At 38.5% G+C, this 18890-nt stretch overlaps 1 protein-coding gene across 2 annotated transcripts in view; it reads left to right on the forward strand.

Moving 5' to 3' along the window:
• The window catches only part of strn3 (striatin, calmodulin binding protein 3), a 24109-nt gene extending 5738 nt beyond the window's left edge, over positions 1-18371 (forward strand). Inside the window, exons 2-16 of one of the 2 annotated variants that reach the window (XM_036592979.1) lie at positions 4208-4311; positions 4431-4504; positions 4613-4691; positions 6640-6816; positions 7013-7154; positions 7821-7962; positions 10471-10607; positions 11374-11549; positions 11695-11742; positions 11887-12008; positions 12317-12484; positions 12731-12871; positions 13105-13212; positions 13401-13487; positions 16735-18371. In XM_036592979.1, the coding sequence (XP_036448872.1) occupies positions 4208-4311; positions 4431-4504; positions 4613-4691; positions 6640-6816; positions 7013-7154; positions 7821-7962; positions 10471-10607; positions 11374-11549; positions 11695-11742; positions 11887-12008; positions 12317-12484; positions 12731-12871; positions 13105-13212; positions 13401-13487; positions 16735-16904 (1875 nt within the window). In that variant the 3' untranslated portion in view covers positions 16905-18371. Of the gene's footprint in view, positions 1-4207; positions 4312-4430; positions 4505-4609; positions 4692-6639; positions 6817-7012; positions 7155-7820; positions 7963-10470; positions 10608-11373; positions 11550-11694; positions 11743-11886; positions 12009-12316; positions 12485-12730; positions 12872-13104; positions 13213-13400; positions 13488-16734 lie in introns of both variants that reach the window. The other variant, XM_036592978.1, reaches the window with a different exon arrangement.
• The last annotated feature ends 519 nt before the right edge of the window (positions 18372-18890 follow it).

The raw sequence follows: 18890 nt of genomic DNA on the forward strand, positions 1-18890 counted from the left end.
TGCCAGTCTGTGAACATACTCTGTAAACTACCATTATCTGACAGCTGTATAGCGCAATGTGTCATGCATTGGCAAGGGTTATTCTTGCCTCAAGTTCTGAAGCCTGCTACTATGCAAGACTCCAGATTTGGGCAGTGACCTCACCATATTTCCCCAGAGCTAATAATTAGGACTTTGTCTCAGTGGAGGTAATCATACAAATGTTGATGTTAAGAAATTGGGGGTACAGTGTTACATAACTGACTGGTCGTTTGAGTTCTTTATCCACGGGACAAGCCTCATTCGGCCTCTTTCTAGAGAAGATTGTCATACTTTGATCCCAGGTGCTATTTTAGGATGATTTAGAGTGGGCATTTTATTCAAAGATATCTGAGGTCATAGCCATACTAGTGTCTTGAATAGAGTGGGCTACTGTGTGTGTCAGGCTGTGCACAGCAAAAGACAAGAGCAGACAGCTGTTTCTGTGAAGCGTCTCCTGTCCAAGTCCTGCATGGCTGTGCTCACCGCTCTGACTTGATACTAGGCTTTCTCTTCTTTGTGGTCATCTTCCTAAACATGTTTCTGAATTAAAAAAAAAAATAATAATAATTAAAAAATAATATATATAAGTCGCTTAACAGAGGAAGAAAGTAATGGAAATAGAGAAAATAGATTATCTAGATGGCGAAAGAAATGAATATCTTGAGTCAGGAATCAGATGTCTCATGAGTATCTCTCAAGGTAGCTACTAGAAAAACTGGTCTTTGTTCACTTGGTATCAAGCATGGCATCAGCTGGACAAGAGATGCATTTCAACTGAATTCACAATGAGAAACTGAAGTACACATGACCTGATGTCGCAAGTATACAAAATGCTTCAGTATTGATCTCATTTATCTCATTTGTCTTGTATTTATTTGCACCAAAAATAGGCAAGTTCTTGAAGACTATGTTGCTTTCACAGCAAATGGGCATTTTTCCTAATGTCACATACATGCTTGTTTTATTTTCTACAAGAACAGTTTGCCGGTGATGACTCTGAATGACTGGTCTAAACTAATGTATGGAAAATAAAAAACCTAAATATGTAGGCTAAATTGTCCCTTTAATATTAATAGCTTATAAAGACCCCTTTGACCATCTTTCTGTTTTTCTATCGTTAACAGCTGTAAGTTTAAGGCAAAATTTATTTCATCATGTTGAACTCAATCATCATGTGTTGTGTCAGTAAACAGGAAGATCTGTAAAAACTGTTTCTTGAAATTCATAAAATTATAAAGGAAAATCAGCAGAAGGCCAAGACCATGCTGTTGTATAGGGAGGATTTTGCCTTCAAAGGACATGTGACAGGACTGAGCCACAGGGTCCTTCATGATATGTGTAACTTCCCATTCAGGAAAAGGAGGCCCCAAGGGTTGCATGGGATTCTAGTACTAATAATTTACCTTGGAGTTTTTCAAATGGTACAATATCATGATTTTCCAAAATCCTTTTTATTGCATTTATCAAAAAAAAACCTTCAAGTCAAGTAGTGGGCATGTCGAGTCTGCACTTTGGGAAGTGACCAGTATATGGCTGCTGCCACTCTCAAGACTCTTTCAGATTGACGCTGTAAGCAAGCAGTGACATTAGCTCACACTGAATTTTAGAAAACTACCTAGCTGTTGTTTAGTTGAAGGATGGTGGAAGGCTGCAGTGTTAATTTAGTTATTGAATATCCTCTGAATTGTCTAGTTAACTTGTATAGTTGTTTCATTAGTGCTCAGCTTTTCAGAGCATTATTAATTGTTATTTAATAATCAGTTGCTTTAGAATGACAGTCACAAGCAGTGTATAACTAAAATGCTGTTTTGTTTATTTTTAAAGACCTAGATCTAAAGGGTTTGTTCATGTAATTTGAATCTAGTCAAGGACCTGTTAGTCACTGTGTCTTATTCATATCTTCATATCTACCACAGAATTATATAACCTGGTCTGTATGAATCAGTTGAAGTAACCTCTTTTCAACCTATTTCAGAGTTCATTTATAGGGTTATATTTTTATATTTATTTATCAAGACAGGGACCTTTGCATCCTCATGACCTCATCACCCATAGCCTCAGTATTCAAAGTCCTTTGTCTCTTACTGTTCATTATTTCATTTATTTCCTTATTTGTGATACAAAGAACACCTGTCGTTATCAATACATCCTTCTCAGCCTTTTATGTGTCTGCAATGACCTGCTTGGATCTCATGAACACACACAGAAGCCATATTTCCAGGGGGTAGTGTGGTTGTCTATAAATACCCCCTCCTCTCTTCCTCCCCCCTCACGCCAACTAGCTTTAAGAGGGCTCAAGTTGCACAGCTGCGCTCTCTCAATAATGTTAAAGTGTGAGAGAGGGCTCTAGTCCTTTGGGTCATTGCCTGCTCTCTCTGCCATGTGCTGCTTAACCTTATGGTTCTCACAAACATAAGTTATGTTTATGGTGAGAATTTAAGCAGGGAGCCCTGCCATTTCATTTTTAATAAACACTATTTAGATTTGTCATTAAATAAAAATGTTCCCGTTGTTCATTTTTCAAATATTTTGGTATATTCAAATTTTATGACATTTTATTTTTAAAATACAAAGAATATAAAAGGGATGCACCAATTTGGGAATTTTGGGCCAAAGCTGATATCTGATATTTTTCATTTACATGTTTGTCGACACCAGTGCTGATTTATAACATTTAAGAAATGTTAAAATATGGACAACATCTATGTGGATTTGCATTACAGAGCAATATAACAAACTCTAAAGTACTTTTGGGGCAGGGTTAGTTTGGGATAATGTAAGTTTAACTCAGGATGTCTGTAATGTTTATGACCATTTTGTACAGGATAAGAAATGTTGGTATAATTGGAGAGGCTACTTGAATTATGCACTGCTTTTACTCCAGAAAGGAGTTGAAAACATTTCAAGACAGTTAATGTAGTTGTTATTCTGTTTACCCTAACCATCTGTCTTGTTGCCCTTAAGTGAGTGCCTTGTATCATTAGCCTTTTAATTAGCTTGGGAGATTACAGCCAACAGTCAAACATTGCAGCATAAAATCAAGCTTTTTCTGTAATTTGTACGTTTTAATGCTCTGAACCTACACTTAGTAGGTTTGAAGTAGGATGGTACTTATTGGCTTAATATTAGCCACAGACATCATAAGTTAATGTTTCTTTAAGTGCCTCCATACTTAAAGACCTTTTCAATGGAATATGATAGCGTTTTTATCAACATGTCAGTCCACACGGGATTAATATAACCAGCGGTTATTTCTGCTGCTTGTTTTATAGAAGGTAAAAAAAAATTTTTACTGATGTGGAAATGCATAGTCCATAAAAAAGATGGGCATGGCGCGTTTGGATGGGACAAAAATCATTGAGAAATGCAGGTAAAAATAACATTACGACACCTCCCTGTGTAAAAGTAATCCTGTCCAGCTCAACTCAATGTCAGGTCTCCTAAATTAATGAGTTGGCAGTCACTATAAATGTCAGGCATCCCCCTCTTTGACATGGACATGTTCTGCATTCTGACATGCATTTTTTTTTCTATATTGAATTCAATTACAGATATAAACAATTAACCATTTGTCCATTAATAAACAATTGCTTGACCAGTGCTGTTGGTTAAAAATTTTTTTTGATAAATTGTGGTCTTGAGGCTTGTCGATTAACAAGTAATCGCAGACTAATGATGGTTGGAGATTGGTCAATAGAATTTGCCAAAATTTGCATCACAAACTTGCATAAAAATTCAATTTATTTAGTGATAATAAAGCTACTTTAATATTAATGCATGTCTGTCATATATGTGCAGAGTGGAAGAAGGTAGAAAGTGTTGATTGTTTCACTCTTAGTTGACCAAAATCTTTCAGTAAGCACAATGCCAATGGCAAAGCCAGTTTTCTATTTTGTTAGACACACAAAATACATTCAGGATTCAGGTTTAATTCAATTAGATGTTGTTCTTACCCCTGTAGTTCACTTCCTTTTTTGTTTGTTTGTTTCCCTTTATTTTTATTTTGCTAAATTGTATTACATTGTAAATGTAACTGCTCAGAACCAAGGCACAATCCAGCAACTTTGTCTGGGAGTATTGTAGAAGACAAAATTGTGTTTAAGCTACTTTGGGAACGTTGGGAATGTTATGATCTGGGCTATTGTGTTATTTGGTTATTGATTCCTTTTTTTTTTTTGTCTTGCAGGCTCGCATAGCATTCCTCCAGGGAGAGAGAAAAGGTCAAGAAAATTTGAAGAATGACCTGGTTAGAAGAATAAAAATGTTAGAATATGCATTAAAGCAAGAAAGGTTTGTAGCAGTTAAAATATTTTTATCTTTTTGTTGCTTATTGAATCATATTTGCTAACCGAATATTATTATTATTATTATTATTATTATTATTATTATTATTATTTTGTTCTTTCCAGAGCAAAATACCATAAATTAAAATATGGCACAGAACTAAATCAAGGTGAGGTCAAAATGCCCAGCTTTGAATCAGGTAAGTGCATTCCTAACATACATGAATGACTTACAAAAATATTGTCATTAGTGTACAAAGCTGCTTCGCTGAAATGAGACCTATTAATAATGGCTTTTATCCCAGAAGATACCAAAGACACAGAGGTGCCCGCTGTACCACAGAACAGTCAGTTAACCTGGAAGCAAGGCCGGCAACTCCTAAGACAGTAAGTTTTCTCATAAGCTAGAAAGGAAGTTAAACTTTCTGGATTATGTGCTGTGCATGTTATAACAGTTTCCAGAACTGAGGAGAGCTGAACCTTAATGCTAATTAAAAGTCAATCAGAGCAGGTCTGTTGTGCTTTACCGAAAGCACAGTACTGTGCCAAAGTCAGAGACTACCCTACCGTTTATGAAATTTCCAGGTCAAAAATAGCTATTAAGTAAGTTATGCACCGTTAGGTGTTAAAAACAAAAGCAGGAAAAATAAGATTATATTTAAAAGAAAATTACACAAAAGCCTCCAACACTAAAGCATTGAGTTTCTCTTCTCTTTACTTTGTGCACATTACTGCCAACTCTTCCATCCTTCCGGTCTTAAACCCGAGTCACAGCTGTGTCCTCCCGACAAAAGATGTTCCCAAAGGTGTCACAGACATTATGTTCCCCTTTAACGAGACACTAACATTCACACGAGCAGCTACTCAAACACACTTTAGCTGTCTTCAGAGGTCTTTCTCATCTAAAATGGCTTAAGAAGATGTTTGTGAGAAGATTAGATAAAAGTTAATCCACGTCTATAAGGAAGGGAACAGAAAGGAAAAAAAAAGAAAAGAAAATGTGACTCTACACAAGAGCTGGTAGACCCCAAAACTGTCACCATCAGAGAGACTGTGCTTACAGCTTTCATCTTGAGACTCTTTGCTCTTGCTTCAGATCTGAAAAATCCACAGTCTACTGTGAGAAGACAAGAAAAGGAAATTTGGGGGGAAAAAAGCTAGAAGGCCAAAACTGGACATTTGAGATATAGAGTAAGGCTTTATAGACTGATGAGTCTAAATTGGTAATTGAGATTACTTGGATTGTGAGAAGCAGAAAATCTAACTGCCGAGACTGAAGTATGAAGTATGGAAAAATATGCCTGCTGATTTCTTTGAAAAATAAAAGCAGGTCTCCCAAAAAAGGATAGAAGCTATAATAAGGGCAAACTTGTACTTAATGACTGTTTTGACTGGAAATGGAATAAATCAGGGTTGGACTTTTGAATTAATTGACTGATGTTAATTTGATGTTCGTTTGCTCTGAGTCACTGTGATGAAGTCAGGAACCTTCTTCATCAACAAGACTAGTTTAATGTACTGAATCCCAAAAGACATTGGGCCTCATTCATCAGTATCTTCCTAACTTTCTTTTTAAATTTGTTCTTGAGAAAGGTCCCAAGAAAAGTCTGCATCAGATTCGTGACTTGTTCTTAAACGGCACAGTTGTTCACAGCTTTGTGTTCTTGGATGTGCGTAAATTCTGTTCTTGCCAAATCCCAAATAGGAAAATACTGGTGAATGTCAATCTTTGTGAAGATAGAGAGAATGGTACTGTTGAAGACATGTGCAAGCTATTTTTTTTAATCATTACCCTGACCTAGACAAAGGGAGGGGCTACAGGTATAAAAGGTATCAGCAGCAGAGACAAAGGGTTTTTCTCCTTTTCCTGTGATTTGATGTAGTCTGTGAGGCTTTGCAGCCCATAGACCTTTTGGTTTGCCATGCTGGTCAGAGCTGGGGAGGAGTTATTGCCAGATATTAGCCTCTGGGCTAATGGAATCAACTTTTTTACTGCTTTTAATCACAACCTGGGACTATAAATATTTTCTTTTCACTATCTGTTTTTCTTTGCTTGAACACTTAATGAAGAAGTGCTCTGGGAGCTTGCTTTGTGAGCGCAGTGCCCTCTTTGTAGTGGACCCACTCTTTGGAAACCTCAAGGTCATTTTGCCGAAAAGTTGTCCATGACATAAGTCATCAAAAAGAGATTATTTCTTGTCTGTTCTCTTTTTTTCCAATTTTTATGTCAAATATTACTACATGTAAGATTCTGTGGACTGTGTATTAAATGGTAGCAATTTTAGTAATTTAAGAGTCTCTCTCTCTCTCTCTCTCCTCTCTCTCTCTCTCTCAGGTATCTTCAAGAAGTAGGTTACACAGACACGATATTGGATGTGCGGTCACAACGGGTGCGATCTTTACTGGGGTTATCTGGCTCAGAGCAGAATGGCTCAGTGGAAACCAAGAACCTGGAGCAAATCCTCAACGGAGGAGAGTCTCCAGCCAAAAGGAAGGGACAAGACATGAAAAGGTACAAATAACTTAAACCCACATTGTTATCTTCAAATAAACTGCTTGTGCTGTAACAAATAAGACTGTGCAGATCTTAGCAAATGTTTAAAACAAGCTAGTTAATTTTTTAGTTAAGAGTTTTCTTGTGTTACATTTATTTATTTATTGAAAAAACTTTCAACTTTTCAGAGATTAACATTTTGCTTGTCTTGCAGGAATCCAGGAGACGTCCTGGAGACATTTAACTTCTTAGAAAACGCAGACGACAGTGATGAAGAGGAGGATGAAGAGGGAGACTTAATGGAAGACATCTCGAACAGGACTGATAAACAAAGAGTAAAAAAACACAAAATTAAGGTGAGAAACAGGAGAGGAAAGTCTTTTAACGATCTATTCTGTACTGGCAAGTTGCATCTCTGTATGTGGTAATGATGTGCAGGTAATTTAATTTAGTTAACTAAATGCAGGAATACAGCAGTTCTTTTATGGCATATTTTAACAGTACAAGTGGCAGGGTTTTTAAGTAGCATTAGGAGGTCATCATGTAGCAGTATATCAGCAGTCCTGTCTAGTGTATTTTTCTCCATCTATTGGTCTCTATGAATAATTGAATAATAACTGTAATGACAAACAAATAACATGACTACCACACAAATCACATAATACCCTTTTGCAGGTTGAAAAATATAGTCTCAGGCTAAAATATTAATAAATATGTCAGTGGCTTTAGTTACTCTGCAAGTCTCAGAATTGTAGTTTTGATACAGAAACATCTGTAATGGCTATACAAGTAGTGTAATATTTGTCATGTCTCCATAAATCTTCCGACTATACCTTGAGAGAGTTTCTGGCTTCACTAATTATGTTGTAATATTTGTAGATAATCTTAAGCTGAGAATAGAAACAGTGATGGTGAAGTGAAGTCACATTCTCATTGCTTTGTGTCACTGTCACAAATATAAGTTGTCAAAACGGTAATGAAACAATAAGATGATTCTTATAAAATAGCATATATCTTCTCAGGTGGGAAATGAGGGTTTGGCATCGGACCTTCCAGATGACCCGGACACGGAAGAAGCACTGAAGGAATTTGATTTCCTAGTGAATGCTGAGGACGGCGAGGGCGCAGGCGAGGCTCGGAGTTCAGGAGATGGCACAGAGTGGGGTAAAAGCGTCAGCTTCCTCACCCTAACAATACCATCATTCTCCACTAACCTACCAGCACAACCCTACTAGTCCATTTTCAGTTTCGCACACATGGCCTGTTATTTTGGGGGCTTGCACAAGACTCCTGAAGTGTGTGTCTTGTGTGTATTCTGGGCTACACCCTGGCCTTCCTGGCAGAATCTTACATAGGACACTTGCTGCATCAGCATTCTTCTCGCCCTTTGCTGATGAGTATTCACAGCTTATTGCGTACCATCTTGCTGACTGGAGCTGTCTGAGTCGAACACATGAGTACATGTCTAGTCCCTGCTGTTTAATTAGATTTATTTGGCACTAATTTTATTGCCATAGAAAATGCCAGTTTAAAGATCTACGCTTTGTCCTATCACTAGTCCTGATGTGTAATTGTAGTCTTTCACACGAATCGTCATGGAACACAGATTTGAAGGGCGTGTTTTACTTTACTTGCCATCTGCCCATATGTGCTTAAATAGAGAAGAATCTACTGCAAGCCACTTAGCTTACCAGGCTGCAATCAGTATGTCCTATTGGTGGCTGCCCATTGGCTAGCGTCCTTCCTAAGGGTCTCGCATTGGGAATTACCTTTGGTGTTATACGTCCTGTTCGGCCTCTGACATGGAAATGGACCTAAAAAGCATTTCCGTGTAGACTGATCTGATTACCGTATGAAGTATGAGATTATATGGTTACTAATCTGAACCCAGAACTTTCTATAGATGATTCTGATTTCTTTATGGCCAATGGTCAGTTTTTTTTTATTTTTATTTGTTTGTTTTTTGTTATTATTATTATTATTATTATTATTATTATTATTTAAGCTGAAGCTCATGCTGTGTGGGGTAAATGAAATACACTAGCATATTTTTAACTGCCATTGAATATTTTTCAATTTAAAGTCAGTTGCCTGTTTTAAACATGATTTAACATGAATCAGGTAAAGTGCTACACTGAAAGTAAGAGGCATCTGGCTTTTTAATGCAGTGAGTCTACGAAGTTTGGTACAGGTGTAGCAGCTGCATTCAAATGCAGCGTGAGTGCACTTAGTTGGTTCATGTTATATACGCCATAAAACTAGTGGAATAAAAACGATAAATTGGCTGATTGCCTGTTTTGTGTGTTGAACAGAATTCTCCTGATTACGATCATGGCCGATTCTGTGCATCTCTAGTGACAATGAAAGTAGGCAAGGTTCTCTGACGGTTGTGTGGTATTAAAATGATTTCTTATGTGATGCTAGTGTTTACAGTAAATGCACACAACAGTTGTGACAATTAAGAAACTCCAAGTCCTGATTAACTTGGACTCTGCATTTGTTTTTATTGAGGAGTCACAGTGATTTCTCCCATGCTGGTGTTTTTAGAAATGCTGGTTGTCTAATGAGAGATGACAAGGGTGTTTCAGTGGTCTGCAATTTCTTGCTCCACCTGTAAATCCCAGTTTAGTATGTTTGGTATCCCAGTGAGAATGGTGAACAAATACAGCATGGGTACTCAGGTCTGATATGGTTGGTGGTACTTGGCAGTGGACATGACGACAAAATGCGTGGTCACTATTTTATAATTGTACTGTGCTGTACTGCACTGTCTGGTGGAAACGCACCTATGGATGAGCTGTACACATCGTGGACATGTTATGCTTGTGATATCTGAACAGTTCTGGTATTGCCTTAAAGCCCAATGGTTTTGTCCCCTTTGTTGTTCGTGGTTGTATTGCAGTTGTTTCCTTTAGCACCATGAATATATCCATGTTATATCTATCACCACTTCCTGGCAGGGCATTATGTGTACTGGACTGCTTATTCATCAACTGTTTATTTGCTTTAGTGGCAAGAATCCAGGGGCTGCTCAAGTCAACACTGACTTTCTGGGTGGTAGAGATTACCTTCAAGTCTGCCCAGCAGCCAGCTTAGGGACTGGTGTCTTGTTATTTTGCCCAGAATATTCCTCCGTACCCAGGAGTGCCACTGTTATATGTATCTAGCGAATGCTTGGTCATTATACTACATGTTGTCCCATCTCTCATTAATCACTCGTTCTGTGACGACGTGGTATAAGATCTCAACCAGTGTGCAGGAGGAGCCTGAGGAGCATTGACTGCACTTTGCACCACCTGTGGTGGTCATCACTATACTCCAGGATGTTTATTTGACGTTTGGGCTAAAATATCTGCATTTTATTCGATTTACTGTACCTGTAAAATGTTATATTTCTCTGTAGTTTAGTGATCTCTATAATGCTGATCCAGGTAGATGTAGTCCCAGTTTCTACATTTCTTTTTTTTAAATGTTTCATCATCAGGATAGGTGTTGGTTGCAAACACTGTCAAATTATTCCAGGCTTAGTACTGAAATGTTTTCACATTAAATAGCAATATTGATAAACATGAAACAAGTGAAGTACTGTTAAACTTTTCTGTATGTGGGGCAAGCATTGACTGAGATGTGGCACTGTGTGAATTGAACTGTCTTTCTCCTTTTTATGCTTAGCTGAACCACTGCCATTTCCATCCGGAGGGGGAAAGTCCTTTATCATGGGCTCGGATGATGTGTTGGAAAGTGTGTTGGGCCTGGGGGACCTTGCTGACCTGACAGTGTCCAATGATGAGGCTGATTACAGCTATGATGTAAGTGGTCCAGCGTGCCTTTTTTACTTTTACAGTTTTTCTCCTACCAAATAGGCCACCCTGTAATCTCGATCACTTGCTCCCAACCCAGTCAGCAGTTCTTTTTTTCTCTTTCATCAGCAGACAGGAAGGCACATTGTGACTGCAACAGCAGTTCACGGAGTGTTGATCATGGTGTTGGGTTTTTTTGCACTTATTCTAGCATTCTTTAGATTAATTGGTCGTGAAATCAGGACCTAACGCTCGTTTTAGAACAGAAATGGTAAACATGTTGCTGCTGCACCACTGCAGTAAGCTACAGCATTTTATACTGTTGTCAAGCTGATGCTCACATAATTTAAAAGACAAATATGATGGGAAACATAATTCTAGTCTTAAACCATTTTAGAGTTATGATTATAATGACACATTAGTGTATTTCTGTGGAAATAATTGTGAATATATTCATTATTTTTTTTCATTTGTCATTTGGAGTCTTACCCTAGATTCTGCACCAAAAGGAAAGGAACTAATAAAGGAACACGTTTAGGGAGGCATGAGAGCATTCTTGGCTCAGTTCCTCTGATTTATTCTGGGACACTAGATAACTGCTGGCCCAGAAATGACTTTCCCTCGAATGTCACATTCTAGATGGATTTCAGTTTTCTAAGGCTAGTGCTGTTGCAGCATGCTGGTGACCCACGGTTACTAGACCTACCATTTCCAGGTTTCATTTCACACTTGTTAAAATGCACTCCCACCCCTTCCCCCACCTTTCTATTTTTAGATGCCGGCCAATAAGGACGCATTCAGGAAGACATGGAATGCGAAGTATACTCTGCGCAGCCACTTTGATGGAGTGCGTGCCTTGGCCTTCCATCCTGTAGAACCAGTGCTGGTCACCGTCTCTGAAGACCACACCCTGAAGTTGTGGAACCTGCAGAAGACGGTTCCTGCTAAAAAGCAAGTGGTTTGGTTGGGGTGGATTGGATACTGACTGATGAAGATTTTGCCCTTTATGGCAAATTATAAACTTCATACATGTTTCTCTTACTGATAAAGTGAGTGTGCTAAACAAGATTTTTTTTTTCCCCTTATTGCTTTTTAGAAGTGCCTCATTTGATGTGGAGCCCATATACACTTTCAGAGCGCACATGTAAGGCCATTTTTTTTTCTTTATAATCCAACTGTATTCAGTGTTTTGCTAATGTTTAATTGGCAAATTAAAAAAAAGTTGACTCATTGGCAGCTAAGAATGTGAAAATTGTTCATTTGTTTGCTGATGCATTTCTTTCTATAGTGGGCCAGTGCTTTCCCTGGCTATTACTGCAAGTGGGGAGCAGTGCTTTAGCGGTGGCATTGACTCAACAATACAGTGGTGGAATATACCCAGCTCTAATGTAGACCCTTATGACACATATGGTGAGGACATGCACTGGTGCTTCTTGCCTTATTTTCTATGAAATGTTCAGCACATCATGAACCTGGCTTGTATTATCCACAAGGGGGTGCTCTTAGCACTCAAATAGCTTTTTGTGCTTTGCATTAATGACAGTCTTTGTTTAAAATGTCTTAAGTAGCTTGCTTATATGACAGCTATATTAAAACACATTAATTGCACACAAGTAACATCACAAGTGTTTGGGCACATCAGAATTCAGACTATTCAAAATGGCTGAAATTGGTGCCACATGGCAGTTCTGGACTCTAAATTTTTCCTTTTTGCTCAGATCCCAGTGTTTTGGCTGGCTCATTACTGGGGCACACTGATGCTGTTTGGGGACTGGCCTACAGCGGAATCAAAAACCGACTGTTGTCCTGTTCTGCCGACGGAACCATCAAGCTGTGGAACCCTCAAGAGAAGTCACCTTGCCTCTGCACATTTAACTCAGAAAGAGGTGATGGAGTACCTCTTGTTCTTAACAAATTGCTGTTTTCTTGTCCTTAATTTTTGCTGTGGCTAGGTTCACAGACATTCTGTCAATTTTCATACAAAGTCCAGCAGCTCTTCAGTTCTGTAGTGCGACGGGTTGCAGGTGCAGACTAGATAAATGAAAAGTGCCTAACAGTAGGAATAGGAAAGAGATGAAGTTAGTACTGATGAATCAGGTGTGCTTATTTGTGCGATTATTTCTATTTTGCAGAACATGGTGTACCCACATCAGTAGATTTTAACGGTTGTGATCCAGCGTACATGGTGGCGTCTTATAACACAGGCAGCACTGTCATCTACGATCTGGAGACATCTCAATCCGTTGTGGAGTTCTCAGCACAGAGAGAGAGCAGTAAGACCCCCCATCTCCGTTCACAAAGTGTCTAACACTGCAGTGCTGTAACATGACTCATATGCCAAAGCTAGCTGAGCTATAGTGCCACTTAAGTTGGGTAGTTGTAGCTTAAAAACACTGAGCTCTGAAAACTGACTAATAACATTTCTTTAAGATAGGAGAACTGCAGAGAGTTGATCTGATCATTAAGTATCTGAGAGTGGAGCTTGATGCCCTTTGTTTACTTGCAGCTCTTCCAGCTGGGAATCACATTAATAAAGTAGTGAGTCACCCCACCCTGCCGGTCACAATCACAGCTCATGAGGATAGACACATTAAATTCTTTGACAATAAATCAGGTAGGTCCAGCCTTTTCTCAGATGTGCAACTGATTTTTATTCACATTTTGGTACCCATGGAACATAAACAAGTTTTTTGTACTTTTTTTTTATTCCTAAATTTCGGAAATTATTTTTTATCATTGTATTTATTTGTTTATTTATTTATTTATTTATTTATGGGACCTGATTTTATTTGTTCCCTTTAGGTAAAATTATCCATGCAATGGTGGCTCACTTGGATGCTGTCACCAGTCTAGCAGTGGATCCTAATGGCATCTACCTGATGTCAGGAAGTAAGTGCTGGTGGTGCTGTTTACTTGGCAAACTTGCTAAAACTTCTCAGCTTATTGAACACGTTTACGGTAGAATGAAAGTTTAAGTGTAATTTTATTTTGGCTGCAGTTCCACAACCCCGTTTCCAACAAACACTGTGCAAAATGTAAATAAAAACATTCAAATCAATATAAAATCATTTATAGTACAGAGATGGCATATCAAATGTTAAAACTAACAGATTTTGTTTTTTGATAAATATGTGCCCATTTTGAATTTGATGGCAGCAACACATTTCAAAAAGTTGTGATGGGCAACAAAAGGCTGGTAAAGTTGTGTAATGCTAAAAAAAAACACCTGGTGGTTGATTGGCTACAGGTCAGTAACATGGTTGTGTGTTAGACAAAAAAAAAGACCATCCCAGAGAGGCAGAGTCTTTCACATGTAAAGATGGGGAGGGGTTCACCACTCTGTGAAAGACTGCATGATCAAATAGTACAACAATGCAGGAATAATGCCTCTCAGCATAAAATAGCAAAGAACTTGGAGATTTAATCATTTGCAGTGCATAATGTCATTAAAAGATTCAGAGAATCTGGAGAAATCTCTGTATGCAAGAGAAAAGGTCAAAAACCAATATTGGATGGCCGAGATCTTTGGGCCCTCAGGCGGCACTGCATTGAAAACAGACATGATTCTGTAGTGGAAATCACTGCATGGGCTCAGAAACACTTTCAAAAACCACTGTCTGTCACAGTTCATCACTGCATCTACAAATGCATTAAAACCCTACCATGCAAAGGAGAAACCATATATTAACAGGTTCCACAAACACCATCACTTTTTCCGGGCCTAAGCTCATTTAAGATGAACTAAGGTGAAGTGGAAAAGGTGTCCTGTGGTCTGACGAATCAGAATTTGAAATTCTTTTTGGAAATCATTGACTAAACAGGAGAGGGACCATCCGGCATGTTATCAGCGCACAGTTCAAAAGCCAGCATCTGTGATGGTATGGGGGAACATTATTGTACATAGCATGGTTGGCTTGCACACCTGTGGAGGCACCATTAATGCTGAACGATGTATATATGGATTTTGAAACAACATATGCTGCCATCCAGACAACATGTTTTTCAGGAAAAGCCTTGCTTATTTCAGCAAGACAATGCCAAACCGCATTCTGCACGTATTACAACAGCATTGCTCCATAGAGTCTGGATGCTAAACTGGCCTGCTTGCAGTCCAGACTTGGACTTCCATTGAAAACATTTGAAACATTTTGCCATCAAGGTCACTTCAAAGGGGGAAAAAGCAAGGACAAAATGCACCGCTGATGTTTTTGGGCCTTTTTTTAAACAGAGGACTCCCAAGAATTACCACAGCAGCATGACTCTCCCAGTCTGTCAACATTCACTCATTCAACCGCCGAAACTCATTCACAACAGAAACAGTGCATCCACATCTATCCACTAACCCAGACTCTTCACCCTTGCTACAGAAAAGGCAGTCTTGCTAACCAGCTATACAGAACTAGCCACAGTAGTATTTGAAGTTAAATATGGCTGGATGACTCTGAACATTTTTAGAGCTGATTCTGAACCAACCGGAAAAATGTTTTTTTGATCGAAGTTGGGTTGTAGGAAGCGATAGAAGACACATGACTGCAGCTGTAGTATGAGAGAGAAAAACACGTACTAGAGTCAGTGACTTCAGCTCATGAATGAAAAACAAATTTACTTCAGAGTATTTAAGCTAATCCTTCTGATCTGAGGCAAACATACAGTAATGCTGTCGAGAGCTTTCCTTTCAACAGTGTAAGCTCAGTTAGACAGTCGATCTCAGTTGTCTATTTTTATCAAGTGTCCACAAAAGGTTTGTCTGAATTTGACGCTGTAGGTGATGTTAGATCTGCTGAAGTACCAGTGAGAGTTAGCAGTATGTATACGCCAACTACTCGCATTCCTTTTTGTTCCCCTGACATAAAGTGACTGCTCTCCTTCTGAGTCCCAGCTGAAACTCCTATTAAGTAGGTTATTTAAGGTTTTCCACAATTTTTAATGGTACTTCACACCATTGTTTGTGCTTGGCTAGATGCTTCTACCTACTTGAGTTAGCCATTATAGCGGTGCGCCTAACTGTAGGAATAAAATAATACATATTTCAGTATTATGTTAGCTACCTCCCTTCATCATCATGGCTCACAGTGTTACCCTGCATTTGTACTTTACAGGTGTGACACACAATAAGGCACACAAAACATTTCTCCACTGTGCGTGCAAATATGATCGTGCTGACTCATAACTTGGGAGCTTGTGTGACGTCCGTTTCAGAAGCATGGTCCAGTAGTTAGCTAGCTATAGGTTATAGACATAATGTTATCAGACAATATATGTCCGCGATGTACTTGTTATAAGTTCTCAGATGCGTTCCGCAAAATGTAATTAGATCTCTAAAATGACCATTAGTCAGCTTGTTCTCCGTTTTGCACTTTTTAATCACAAGTGTTTAGGGCTGAACCTCACCGAATAGCGGTGTCGCTCCTCACTGCCGCTGGAGCTGGGTTGTTGACATTGCCTGGGAGACACTGCTTTCAATCATTTTGGGCTCTAAACATTTGAAACCATATTGACAGGGGCTTTACAGCCTGCATATAATCTTCTGGCTTGAAGTGTTTCAAACACACGCAAATGTTTCTTAGTACAAATTCAGTTAAGGTTTATAGCAGCATTTATAGCAGCAGCAGCTTTTTAACTGTAACCTCTTTCCCAGGCTTTCTGCGGTGTGCAATAAAAGGCTGGCTTTTTCATGCAACAGCAAAAGTCAGCATATTGACTGACTCTGTAAAAACATATATTAATACCACAGAAATCCTAGTTATTTACAAAGTTGCAAACATAAAAGAGCAGAGGTAGAGGAGAACCCTTGGGTATTGCCATAACCATGGCCAATATAGCCACGCCCCCACCAGCTGTAAGAGTCCAAATGATGTAGGAATCAAGCTTTATTGGTTCTTGATCTGTAGCAGTATACTGCAAAATTTCATGAGTTTTGTTCTGAATGTTTATTTAGAGGGCTGGAAAATTGATCAAGGCTATTTAACAGCATGACTAGTCACCTTTTAAGTTGAAGTTTTTACGAAATAAAGTTCATAAGTTGCGCCCTCTGAACGACAGTTATGCACTACAGGCATCTCTGAAATTACACGGTGCACTTAAACGTTTACAGACACTGAGAGTGGAGGTTTATGCTTTTGACTGTCTTTCACAGGTCATGACTGTTCCATTCGGCTGTGGAACCTTGACAGCAAAACGTGTGTACAGGAAGTCACTGCTCACAGGAAGAAGTCGGACGAGTCCATATACGATGTTGCCTTTCACCCATCTAAGGCTTACATAGGGAGTGCTGGGGCCGATGCCCTGGCCAAAGTTTTTGTATAGAAGATCGCTCATGAAAGCCTGAGTGAACTCGTCCTCACAATCAGACAGCAAGAGAAAGATTCGACTGGTTCACTGCCTTGTGTAACGAGAGTAGCATTTCTTACACTACATTGAAGCGGCCTCTGCCACGCCCCCTCACCACTGAACGCACATACGCAACGATCCCAGGTGCCAAGCGGTGGACTGTTGGTTTAGCAAGGTCTGGGTGGAGTTCCCACTTAGTTTTATTTTTTTTTTTTCCTGAAAACAAAAAATGGAACAAAAAAAAACATTTAACTGTACTTTACTGTAAGTCAGAGCTGGAGTTACACCAGTGTTTGTCTTCTTTTAATTGGGTTTGAAATGAACTGATAACGTGTACTGTAGGTATGTTTCAGTGACCATGGAGAGGTTAATATGCTTGTCAGTAGATCGTCAGTGGCCACAAAGTGGGCAAAGTGCACCAGAGGAACTAAACCCTCCCACCACACAGAGCCACGAACCGATTTCCGGTCTCACAAGCTGCCCTCTTGACATTAATGTAGCATTATTGAAAAAATAAAGACATTTAAAAAGAACAGTTCAGCTCAATCATCTTCATACATTAGCATTAGCCTCATGACATTTTGTGTAAAAAAAAAAACAAAAAAACAAAAAAAAAAGTATAGTTTTTATAATCCTTTTTATATAAATGAAGACTGTCGTAACAGTGCTAAAGACGTTTTTAAATTAAAGGAAAAAAAAGGAAAAAAAGGGAGTGTGAATATCAAGCCCTCCATCTAAACCCTTTCTGACCCTTCACAACTGACCCCGCATCACTGGAAGCTCTTGAGTCCTATCCTTATAAATGCTACTGTCTGATGTCGCTGTAACATTGTTTTATCACATCATGGAAATACTAAATGATAGTAGAAGCACAGTCCGTTTTGCCTCGAGAGCTCTTTAGGTTATCGACAAATAAACTGCAGCATCCTATCACTATGTGATGTTTTTGTACATCTTACTGTAATTGAGTTTATTTATCACAAGTTAGGCAACTGAACGCTATTGGCTTATTATTTATTTCACCGTTTCGGGGTAGTCTTAGCCTCTTTTGTAAAACATGCAGCCTGAGGATACTTGTAAGATTGGTCTCTTAAGAAAATGGAACAGACATCCAAAAATGAATTCTGTTTTTAATCTCTTTCATCCTAGGCTGAAAATGAGGTTGACATGTACCTCATTTTGGCATAACAGTGCTTTGAAGCATGGGGAGATTTATTTTTTCCCCATTTTTGTTTTTCTTTATTCCATTTTTATAAGTTAAGGGATCTGGATAGCAAGTTTGGTGAATCACAATTCTAAGTTGTTAGTCTGTCCCTACATTTTATCCTGTAAAACCCTTTTATTTTCAAACATACAATTTATGATGTAACTAAAGACCTTTTGTTTGTGTAATGCATGATTAATACATAAAGTATTTTTTCTAGTCTTCCCAAAAAAGTAAAACCTGATCAGTTTGAAGAGTTTTGATGAGTTTTGTAAGTTTTTTTGATTTACAAACTATGGATTAGCAGATTTTAAAGATTGTACCACATAGCAAAATACAACTGTTGAAAAAGTAATGTATATAAAATGTCTATAATAAATATTAAATGGTGTACCTGTATATGCAACCCGTGCCATGTCTTGCTAATTTGTGCCCTTTAATTTGTGCAATTAGTGCTTAGTTACCAGTCACTGGCAAAAGATGTGAGAGAAAACATATTTAACAGAAAATTACACAGAAGTCTCAGCAATAAGGTGTAATACCAAACTTTTCGGTATTTGTATCACCACTGTGTCTTTATTACAGCTTCCATTCTTTTCAGGATATGTGACATGTTCAGTTTTGCAAATAAATCTGTAGGGATTTTTCAGAAGTTCAGTCTTATAAGTTGGTTGCATTTTTTTTGCTTTTCATGATCCACATAATCTGAAACACATTCAGTGATGTTGAGGTCTGGACTCTGGGGTGGATAATTCACT

This window comes from Colossoma macropomum, unplaced genomic scaffold (genome assembly GCF_904425465.1).
Source record: "Colossoma macropomum unplaced genomic scaffold, Colossoma_macropomum, whole genome shotgun sequence".
Taxonomy (NCBI): Eukaryota; Metazoa; Chordata; class Actinopteri; order Characiformes; family Serrasalmidae; genus Colossoma; species Colossoma macropomum.